At 29.8% G+C, this 12084-nt stretch overlaps 1 protein-coding gene across 3 annotated transcripts in view; it reads right to left on the reverse strand.

The window, feature by feature from the left end:
• Positions 1-12084, reverse strand: part of LOC127708077 (dual 3',5'-cyclic-AMP and -GMP phosphodiesterase 11-like) — a 109440-nt gene that overhangs the window by 58032 nt on the left and 39324 nt on the right. Inside the window, exons 5-6 of one of the 3 annotated variants that reach the window (XM_052212876.1) lie at positions 9129-9197; positions 942-977 (exon numbers count right to left, since the gene is read on the reverse strand). The exons of 1 other annotated variant lie outside the window; for it this stretch is intronic. In XM_052212876.1, the coding sequence (XP_052068836.1) occupies positions 942-977; positions 9129-9197 (105 nt within the window). The remainder of the gene's footprint in view (positions 1-941; positions 978-9128; positions 9198-12084) is intronic. One more of the 3 variants, XM_052212877.1, reaches the window with a different exon arrangement.

A 12084-nucleotide genomic window follows, 5' to 3' on the forward strand; every position in this document is an offset into this window, starting at 1 on the left:
AAAAGTATACTCCTCCTTTGGAGCGAGCATATCAAAATATGGCAATACAATATAAAACTGTATTGACTTCCCGTAATTAATACATAATTAATACTTAAATAATTATATTTGATATTCACATATGACAGATGTAAGTGTTTTAACTTAGGCGGAAATTGTCAGCTAATTATATAGAATATCTTCATATGAATACTGTATCATTATTAATTTCAGAATGATTACAAATATTATAGACATTCAGAGGGCTTTCAGGCTAGTTAAATTGGAAAACTCCGTTATCAAGTTAAGAGATATTCAATGATAAATTTAAGCTGAAACTTAAACCACAGAAAAGTTCACTGAAGTGCTTTTTGTTGTTAATTTTCTTAATGTTTTATGTCTTTCTAGCATCCTCACGCATATTCAAGATTAATGTTTGTAAAAAAAATACAGAAAGATGTTTATTTTTCCATAAAAATATGATCACTAGACAATTTTGCTAAAAGGTTTTTGAAAAAAAATCCATTTGTAATAGATTATAGCAATTAAGATTATTCTTCAGTACCTTGATTGAATAAAGATGTTATTTAACCTAAACACATTGATTTTCTCATTTCTAACTTAATTCTTATGACTTTCAACTGCTTATCAAATAAAATAGTACCTCCCTTTAGAGTCAAAATCACTTGTTCAAAACATGCTTTTGTACTGCAAGAGATAAGAAATATAATTTAAGTGGCTTATGAATCTTAGAAATTACAATTTTTAGACCTCAAATGTATTAGGGTCTATCAAATAGACCACTCCTTCCCACTGCATAGGGCTAAATTCAAGTTGTTTCATACAACATGTATAGTACTGTTCCTGTAATTACATATATATTGCTATTACTAAAATAATATTGTGAAACCAATCCATACAAGTTAAATAGATGTGCATATTACTCTATTATAAACATTCACCACTTTGCGTTTTAGATGAAAATCTCTGTTTTTTGCCTGAAATATAAAATTGAAAGCTTACTAAGCATACAAACATACATTCATGCAAAACATAGTGCAGTGCAAAAGTATAAAAATACTGATGATGAAACCATTCCTAATGGAATAAAATGAACACATAAATGACAAGATCAATGGATGTTGATGTTGACACAGGACCCATTAAAGCATTAATTACAAATTAAAAGTAAATACAATTAAATCAAAGTCCTTTTGTCAGTAAGGGTATTACAAATCAGATGTAAAAATATAAGTTTCATACATGATGAATTTGTTTGTCTTACCCCTTTTAAAAGCAGATTCAAGTACAGACACATAAAGATATGCAATCACAAGCATGCAATGTAAATCATAGTTAAGCAATGAATTAAACAGATAAGCATGCAGTAAAATTGACCTTAAAAATAACATACTTTACATGAAAGATAGGATATATGTGTAAATAATTTTAGTGACATATGTTGCAGGCCATTAACATGCTACATTAAGAAACTTTAGTGCAAGGGCTCTTATGTCTGAGTAATACTATGTTCCTTTTAACTGTCAAAAATTATCTCATCAACTAAATTTAAGCCATTTTTTTCTCTCCAAAAAATCAAAATTCAGTTTATCTTTTTGTCTTTTACACATGCAACTAATTCATATTTCCATTAGTATGAAGGATATGTCATATTTAACATGTAATAATATCATGCTCTGATAAAAGATAGTTTAAGTTGTCTTAAAATAAAAGTTCCTGTATGCTATATGTAACTGTCATATAACTTGCATATAACTTATAAAGGGACATAACTCAAGAACAGTAAAAGTGACACAACCCAAATTTGAACTTGATCTGTGTTTTGTGATAATAAGCATTGTGTATAAGTTTCCTAACATTTGGTTGAGGTTAGAGTTAGAGAACGGAAACTACTTTTGGGACAGACGGACAAGGGTAACACTTAATGCCCCCTCCGCCGTAGCAGGGGCATAAAAATCAATGCGTTTTTGTTCTGGTGTTGATAATTGATGTGGTCTGTTGTACTGTCCAGTATTTTTTTGTGATTTCTGTAATCCTTTTTTTGTATTATTGCATTATATGAGAGTATTTTTTTTAAAATTTTTCTTGCAAGCAACTTTGAAAAAGGTAGTTAATACTATTTTAACACACAATGAGCAACAAAGAAAGAGATGACACTGTTGTCCCTTCCAGAGCATCTCAGTCATTTTTATCATCTTTTGGTCATGTTGTGTTCTTAAATGCACCTTGGTATCTTCTACCTTTGCTAACATTCTACAAGTATATACCAAACACCAGCCAGGAAGAAGTAGGGCTAATCTTTCAAAAAATGACATTTTGATTGACGTAATTTGACCAAAATAACACAAAATTCATACTTAATCATCTACCTCCTACTCATTACACATTTACCAGTAAGTCAAATATTTACCAACTTTATAGCCATAGTTTTACACATTATGTAACAACAGAAATGGTTGTTAGCTGATGAGAAGTGAACTAAATTTTGTAATATAATTTTTAAAAAAATAAATTAAAAAGGATTGGCACAGTGATTTTAACTATTTTTGAAAACATCAAACAATAGCTCGCAGTCATATAATTGTTACTCATATTACCACTCAGACAACCCCTAAGCCACAGCCATTCCTACATCTTTAAACAAGCAGTAATGTTGAATAATATCATTGCTTTTCATTTTTTTACACATTTGGTTCTGAGCATTCCTAATGAAGCTTTATCAAGAGAGGCAATTTGGGAATTTACAAATTTAGCATGTTTCAAACTTTTAACAACTTGGGATCGTTCCCGTCATTACTTTTACAATAATCTAAATTCATAATAATATTTCCGACAACAAAAGTATTACACATTCACTGTATGATATGGAAAGTTAACCTTTCATGTCATAGAGTTTACTCCTTTTTAAGTCTGAATAATCAAATTCCTTTTTACATGGTTTATATAAAGCAAAGGGTTGATGCTTTGTGTGGTTGGCGTCAAAAATGACAGTAAATATACCTTGTGGGATTCTGGATTACTTTTAAATGGAAACAATGGATATTTTACAATAAAGATAAATATTCATCTTAAACTCTCGAAGGATGCAATATACATTTATGTGTTGTACATAAATTGTTCATTTTGAACTGAAAAATGTCAGCTACATTTAAAGAAGTCATAGTGTGTTCAAATAACATCATATAAATGAAGATATAAGAATCACTCGTGGAAAAAATGGACAATAAATAGCTTCCAATAATTCCAAATAAGTCAACCTTAATTTCAGGATTAAGAAATTTTCTTTGTAAAATAAATATTTGACGTAGGAAAATAATATTTTTCACATTAATATTTCCATGATTACGTCAAGCATGACAGTAAAATTTAATCAAATTTCTTTTCATAGAAGCTCGTATTTCACTTCACATAAAAAAATTTCATCTATTCCATACTATAAATCCTTTATATGAAAACGTGATAAGTTACTCATATTTTACAAATATATCTAAAAAATATTTTTACTTTTTATGGCATTTTCCGTTATGAATAGTAGTCTAGATTTTAGACATATTCATATAATAATATATTGAACAAAAAATCAATTATTTCTTTTGAGCATTAACTTTTCAAATTTTCTCATTTTTCTTTTTAGTTACTTCTTCGTGTTTAAAATCTGCCACAGACATTTCATAGTCTAGATGTATGACAAACTTCTGGTGTTCTTGATCATTGAAAACGTTTTGAGTGATCTCACATCTGTAGTCTAAAGAAATATAAAAAAATACAATCTAAATCATAGCATGACCTTCAGAAAAAAGCAAATTATCTATTTTTCAGGTTATATTCTTCAAATCAGATGATAAAATTGTAAAAATTTACTATCCCCAAAAAATACAAATTCACTTGCAAGGGGACAATTCTATTCAGTTTGTAAAACTTCAAAAACTAATATCTACAGAAACCAAACTAAGTCCAACATAATTCAGGCACATCAAAGGTTAAGGTCAATTTACATTTAACCTGAGCTATCACAGATTTTCATAAGATTTTACATACAACTTCAGCATGTATAACTTGAATTGCTAAAAATAACGCATCTATCTTTTTTATTCTCTGAAATAGTATTGAATGAATTATTTAAAGGGGCATTAGCTGCCATTTGGACAAAAAATAAAAATATAAATTTATTTTTTTATCAAACAGTTAATAAAAGCGGAATAATGAAATACTATTTCGCTATTAGCCGTCAGTTTGGTTCAATTTGGTCATAATAAGATTCAATTGTAAGCCTAACTTTACCTTAAGCTGAAGATGGGTTACGCATGCCCTGACTGAGTGTGATCATTTATTAAAAAAGAAAAGAATGTCAACATTGAAATGTGAGAACAAGGGATCCACCATAAAAAAAACCCATTTCTTTGACCAATTCGGACCACAAGAAATCATTCATATCCAGGTAAAACCATTATTTACATGTTTTTTAATCTATGTCATCAAATCAAACAGACCTGGAAAAATCGTAATTACACAACTCCACTGCTTCTCAGTCTATTTATATTTATATTTATATTTATATCAGGTCGATTGACTATCTGCAGTCTTATGAGGTAGTCTCCATGGTTAATTAGATCACGTCTAGCCTGAAATACCAAGAAATGCTGAAACATTATACCAAGTCTATGCATTGTCAATTGTTTCTTTTGAACTTTTTGTAATTTGAATTTAAATTTTAGTATGTTATTAATCAAATAGGAGAATTTAGTTCAAATCAGTGATCATGAATTTGACAGCTAATGCCCCTATAAATTGTTTTTCATTTGTATAGAATGCATGTAAAATTGGTTATAAATGTACTTCAAATTGTCTTAAACTTATTATATCTCTAATATCAATTTATATGTTTTTCTTAAAAATTGACAACATATATTGCTTGAACATATGTGCTTGATAAATTTCATTTTTTTTTTTAAATAATCTCAGGTCAAAAGTTAGGAGATATACCTGTTTGGATTTATGGCTTTATAGCGCTATAACATTATGCCTATTTTGATGTTAAGAGTTCATATTATTTCATCAAGTGTCCCATTTTGAATAATATTTAAACAAAATAAGGATAGTGAATTCTTAATTATTTCACAACACTCAAAGGGAAATCAATCACATAACGACATATTGTTTTTAAGAATAAACTGTTAACACAGAGACATGTCTCACCTTTTTATTATTTTGATGGTAAAATGCAAATGTTGAAATGAAGATAAAAATACTATAACCTGTAAGTTATGCAAAATACTTAAGGTCATTGAACAATGACTGAAGGTACAGGGCCAAACAATCTCCATGGAATTGAGATGTGCCAATGCTAATACAACTGCATACCCAAATATCATTGACCTGCCACTAGTGGTTTCCCATAAACTGACCTAATCACAAACTAATATGTGTAAACCAAGCAAAAGTTTCAAGGTCAATAGACCATGACTGAGGGAGTGTGGCTAAATAAATCCCATGGGAATGAGATGTGCCAATGCTAATACAACTGCATACTATATATCATTGACCTACCACTAGTGGTTCCCCATAAACTGAGCTTATCACAAACTAATACATGTAAACTAAGCAAAAGTTTCAAAGTCAATAGACCATGACTGATGGGGCTGGGCCAAATAATCTTCATGGAAATGAGATGTGCCAATGCTAATACTACTGTGTTCCAAATATCATTGACCTACCACTAGTGGTTCCTCATAAACTGACCTAATCACAAACTAATACATTGTTGACACCGCCACCGCCACCGCCGCTGCCAGAAACAGAATACCTATGTCTTGCTTTTTGACCCTGTCAAGGAGAGACAAAAATCTGCTGACTGGTTACAGAGGATAAAGAATTCTTAAAAATTTCTTAGAAAAACTTTTACCGATTCACATGCATTTTATATGTGAACCAATTCTAGGAACTTTCTCCCATAACATATGAAAGGAAGTCGAACAAGTAAATGTTTTTTTCTTTCTTCAGATCTTCAGTTAAAGTCAATAACCCATTTACTGCAACTTGACTATATTTATCTTCACAAGTTTTTCCAGACCTTTGGTAACAATCTAAGTAGAACTGACAACACATAAGAAAACCAGTTAAGTCATGAATAGTTTTTGAGTGTAATTTATCCATAAATAACTGCTTAATTTGAACAAATATTTTCCTATTGCATCTGTGACCATTACTATGCTAAATAGTAATTCAGCCTTGACCTTATGAGGACCTCATAATCCAAATTGATATTTAGTCAATGACTAAAAAGTAAGTATTATAAGTCAATATTTAAACAATACCAGTTAAATACTTCATTCCACCCACATATCGTCAGATTGTATTTTTTTTAACATAAAATTCTCCAAATGATGTTCACACTGTCGATAACAACAATAAAGTTAACCATTATTTTTGTTAAGCTCATGGACCATAAATCATTGAAGGTACAATATGCATATTTTGTAAATCCTGCAAAAGTTATGTGTTAAATATTCATTTACAATTGACTCATTATCTCAAAGTTAATCGGACTGACATCAGGAATTTTGAGATATTAGGAGTAAATATAATTCAAATCTATTGGGACAGACTATTTTCTTTGTCAAAACAGGAATTTTGAGTTTAAAGAGTTTGAGATAAGGAGAGTAAAATGATTTGATGATATGTGATGCTATGACCAAATGTTTTTTTGTCTTAAGTTCATTAAAGTTCATTGAACTTTTGCTTGTTTTCTTGGAAACTGAGTTTTTACTGCTGTTATAACACTTTAAAGTAGCAATGCAAACTGTAACAGATACAAGATCACTTTTGTTGAATTAAAACTTAGCAATAAATAGTAAATCTAGATACCAAGATTTGTTGTGTTAGTAAAGTAGGGTTTTCTGTTTCTATGACATACAGCTGAAAACTGTATTCTTGTAATTTACTTTTAGGTGTTATAACAAGAGGCAAATTACAATAAATTATAAAAATATAAAGAATTTGACAGCACTTCAAAAGATTTGGTGTAATTTATATTACAACATAAGAGTTTCATCTTCAGAGAATAAGATTCAAAATAATATAAATTGACACGAGTGTTCTGTTTTACAGCAGTCTGGTTATTAAAATAGATATTTTACTTGTAGGATGATTAATTTTCTTCTGAACTAAGAAACTAAGCAGGATCACCCATAACACCTAAAGCTGATCTTTATAATAACCAATTTTATCACAAACTTTAGAAACCTTAAGAAAAGTGAAACAATGTGAACTGGTCTATTACAAAGATTTCCAAAAATCTATATTCCATGTTTGCACCATCTTGAATTTCGGATTAGAATACTATAAAATCACAATTTTATCTTGGACTGTTATATATATATCATTATTTAATTTGTTAAATTGTTTCCAGCATGCTGTTTACATGGAAACTAAATTCTGCATGAAAACCAACTTAAATTTCATTTCAGCCAAAAAATCATTTGTTTGGTTGAGGTCACCATTATGACACATAAGAATCAATAGCACCATATTTAAATTTAATCCATTCTGGGGTATCTGACAAAAAGATCTCTTTAATTTCCACCCAATCAGAACCTATTCACCAGGCCTTGGCAGCTATGTTCAATTTCAGAGCAGCAAGAAAATGACAAATTGAGTCTCCCTTAGGAAAATTCTCTCTATGCTTGGTCTCTTTGACCAAGTGTTTTCCTCAGATATACAAAAAAATTTACAACAGACAGACAACTGACACAATGTGATTAATGGGAAGCTAAAACAATGTGTAAAATCATTTGCTGATTACTGGTAAAGACAATTTATAAACATTTCCGCTAAGTTTGATATACGATTGATTCTTATTAGATAATTGAAAATTAGAAAAACATTTGGAAATCAGCTACAATTCTAATTCCAGCTAAAACCATATACCTAAGAAATAATTTACATATGTGAATACAGACATAAGCTAATTTTTCTGTATGCTCGCTAGATATTTTATTTAGTCAAATAGATGATAATAAGAATAGTATGAAAATGTAGTGGACAGAAAATACATTACCCTTCAGTTTGACCATGTCATACTGTTTTATGGTTATAACTACTATTATCTCTTTTCATACTTCTCTAATTATTTGTTTATATAAATTGGTTCTGCCCAGTTGCCTAGATTATCGGTAAACCACTAGTTGATTTAATTGTTGTGTGTGAAATCCCATCAAATTTATTCAAAATATTATTCTGAAAGAAATAGATTCTATAACTTTACTCCATTAACTATGACATTAATTCACTTTAAATAGTTAAATATCCAAATTTTATAACGCTAAGGCCGTCTAGCTGGACTATAGTGTTTGCCAGAGTGCAGAAGCTCATGGATTTGATCCCTGCTCGTGTCAAACCATAGACTTTTAAAATTGATATTTGCTGTTTTTTCTTCATAGCTTTTAAAAGTAAGTGCCAAGACTGGTTGTCTCTAAATTGGAATAAAACTGTTACCTTGTGAACTAGCACATTAAAAATCCAGTTTTGCATGTCAGTCTAGTAAAAAGTAGGGTTAATATTCATACAACATTAACATGTTCTTGTCTTGATATGCATGTAGTACCGAATTCAGACTTGTATAGTGCACGGTTTAATTTTGCAAAATTAAAGCGTATTTGCCATTGGAGATTAAACTCCAAATCCACCATCATGTATTAACAAATAGTTGCTTGGAAAGACTTTTATTTCAAATTTTGCAAATTTAGCTATTTAGAATGTAAAACAAATCCTAATCAACAGGGTACTGTGGTAGAACCTTTATTTATTTGCCATTCTCCATATAATCATTTACTGACAGTAACAATCAACTCATACCTACCTGTTAGAATTACTACTTTATGAAAGACAAGTTTCCTACTACTGTAATTATACACACTGTTTTCACACTGACTCCCCCCCCCCCCCCCTTACTTTCAGATTATATTAATATTTTCGTTTGTATGTATTATCACACTCAATATATAATAAAAAAGCAACACAAGCATTAGAAAGTCAAACAAATTAGAAAGTCATGCTTAAATCAATCATTTAAATTATCGCAGGCTTCAATCATGCAAAGATAAATAGTAGAGCAATGCCACATCACATACCGTAAATTTTTTATCTAGATTTTCACTTGACTTTTTGTCTTTGTCTAATTTTGAGTGAAACAGATCCATCTATAAACAAAGCAAAAATAGCAAACACGTTGTTTTTATAGTATACACTAGCAAATAAAAATAATAAGCTTTGATATCCAACTTTCCATTTCCTTCCAAATTAAAAAAACATAAATTCAATTAGGAACATTTAAGAAGAAGCTTATAATCCTTAATTTATAAATACTGGTATGCAAGTATGTAAGAAATGTTTCCTATATTTCCGTAGTAATCAAATATTATTTCCTTTATTATTATAATTCATATAGAAAATATGTCAATCAAACAGAAAAAGCCCAGCATGAGGATGCTAAAAAATCAGCAATAAAAACTGATCATTATACAACTATATATACATTTAATCAGCTTAATAGTTCAAAAAAAATGTAGACCATTATTATTTTCTTGGAATGATTTTTCTTAATCAAATGGTATTAAATTTATTTACAATAGATCAGAATGAGCAAACCACATTTTTGAGATAAATAAAAAATTTATTATATGACGGGATGGGACATGACCCCCAGGAACAAATCCTTTGTTGCACTGAAAAGGTTTGCCATTGCAGGCAAGATTATTGATGGTTTTGGGGTTGGACAAATAAAAACCAAATATTTGAATTTGAAGGTCAAAGGTCAAGGTCATCAATCATGGAATGCAACACATCATACTGAGGTGCTGCACCCATGTTTCAAATATCGAAATCCTATGTCAAAGGAGGAAAAAAGTTATGTTCAAGAAACAAGTGTAAAAAAAGTAATAGCACCTTGAGGTCAAAGGTCAAGTTCACATGATGGTCAAAATGATGTGTGACATACAGTCTTATGGTAATACACCTCCTTGCCAAATATCATAAGCCAGTGTCAAAAGATAAAATTATAACCTGGACTAGGTTGTATGAGAGGCAGAAGAATCAGAAGAAGAAACACTACTTAATCATAAACGTGTACTAAGTTTCAGGTTGATATATCTACAAATTCCTGATAAAATACCTTTATCGGTAAATACTGATCTGTGCTGTACTGTGATTATGTAAGATTGAGGCTGACAGAAGATTTCTGAACAATGAATATACAATGCAAAGGCAAAGTTAACCAAATACTCCCAACTGGATTTATATATAGTGTTACCAATTTTTTTTTATAGAAATGTCAGCAATATACCCAAACCCCAAAAATAAACAAAATCATTTCAAGATAATATTATGATCATTGTTTAAAGTGGTTTATCAATGATGCAATACAAAACATGGAATTAATCAATATACAATTGCATTTTGATGCAACCAAAATTTTATAAAAAAAAGCCTGATTTCTGTTTTTGTGAGCATGAATAAAAGGAGATGTGGGTATGAATAAAAGGAGATGGGGGTATGAATAAAAGGATTTTGGGGTATGAATAAAAGGAGATGTGGGTATGATTAAAAGGAGATGAGGGTATGAATAAAATGAGATGTGGGTATGAATAAAAGGAGATGGGGGTATGAATAAAATGAGATGTGGGTATGAATAAAAGGAGATGGGGGTATACATCAATGAGACAGCAACCCAATGACACAAAATTAAATGTCAAAAAAGTTTAGGTTTCTATATTCATCATCTTATAAATATTAATGAGAAAGTTGTCTTTTTGAAAAAAAATTCCAAATGAGAAATACTACTGTAGATTAGCAAAAATAGATCAAATTAAACAATAATTATACTGAACTCTTCAGAAAACAACCTAAGGAATATCTAATCAGAACTGAATCAAGACTCCCATCTGCAGTATCAATACAAATTCTCCTCAGAGATAACACTTAAAATTCCTCTATAAATCTTCTTCAAAGTGTAAACCTTAATAAAAATTTAAAAAGAAATGAACATCTAAGAAGTGACCAATCCTAGATACAATGGTTAAAAAATGAAAACATTTTCAAGTCTTATACTGATATACAGGGGCTAAAAAAATTGCACAACCGTTTTTCCTCAACTGAAGCGTGGCATTTTTATGAGAAATTCCTTTAATCTGAAAGCCATACATGTGCATTTATAAGTAACAACATTCAACATTGAGAGACAAGAATTTTTTTTAAAATTATCTGCATGTATGTAAAAAATACAACAAAAAAGACAAATCAAATAAAACAATCTATCAGAATAATTTCACAGTTTCCATTTAGAACTGTCTCCGAGTGAAAATAATTATTTATAAATTATCAAGCACCTTGTTAGGTTGTCGGATGTAATTCTCAAAATCAATTTCTGTTCAATTATCCTGTCTTACAAGGCAATGTCCACAATTCCTTATTCTATGTCTCACGTTACCAGCTTGGTAAATAGCCATATGGGGATTTGGAAAACCCGCTTTAAGGAAATTAATGAATATTGCATAATTTTTATTTCTATTTCAAGTTAGGAAATATGTATAAATCAAGCCGATCAAGCAGTTTTACGTCATAGTCATACTTTTTTGTGATTCATAAATAAATTTGTCTTGTTTTAGATTCAGATTTTTTCCAAAAGTGAAGGAAAACGTCTTATTTTACCTTGTCCCAGGATTTGATACCTTTCAAGTGACCAAAATAATTACAAAACTAATTTACTTTGCCCACGATGTCATGTATTAGAGATATAAATATAACTGATGTGTTTTCATTCAATTGATTCTAGTGACAGTAAGAAGCTTAAAGACAACTATTGTAGCAAACTACATCCTTTTTTGATTGCATAATTCCGATATAAATGGAAAGCATTGGATTTCTTGAAAATTCTTTTGATAAAATACTTTTTCAAATGACTCTTTTAACTGCAAACACACCACCTGCTTTCCAAAAAGTACAGTCTACACAGTAGCAAACACTTCTATACTGGCATGATTTATAATTTCAAATATTCAGTTGATAAATTATGTAAATGTCCTAAAACAA

The sequence above is a fragment of the Mytilus californianus genome, unplaced genomic scaffold (genome assembly GCF_021869535.1).
Source record: "Mytilus californianus isolate M0D057914Y unplaced genomic scaffold, xbMytCali1.0.p SCAF_7, whole genome shotgun sequence".
NCBI classification, from domain to species: Eukaryota; Metazoa; Mollusca; class Bivalvia; order Mytilida; family Mytilidae; genus Mytilus; species Mytilus californianus.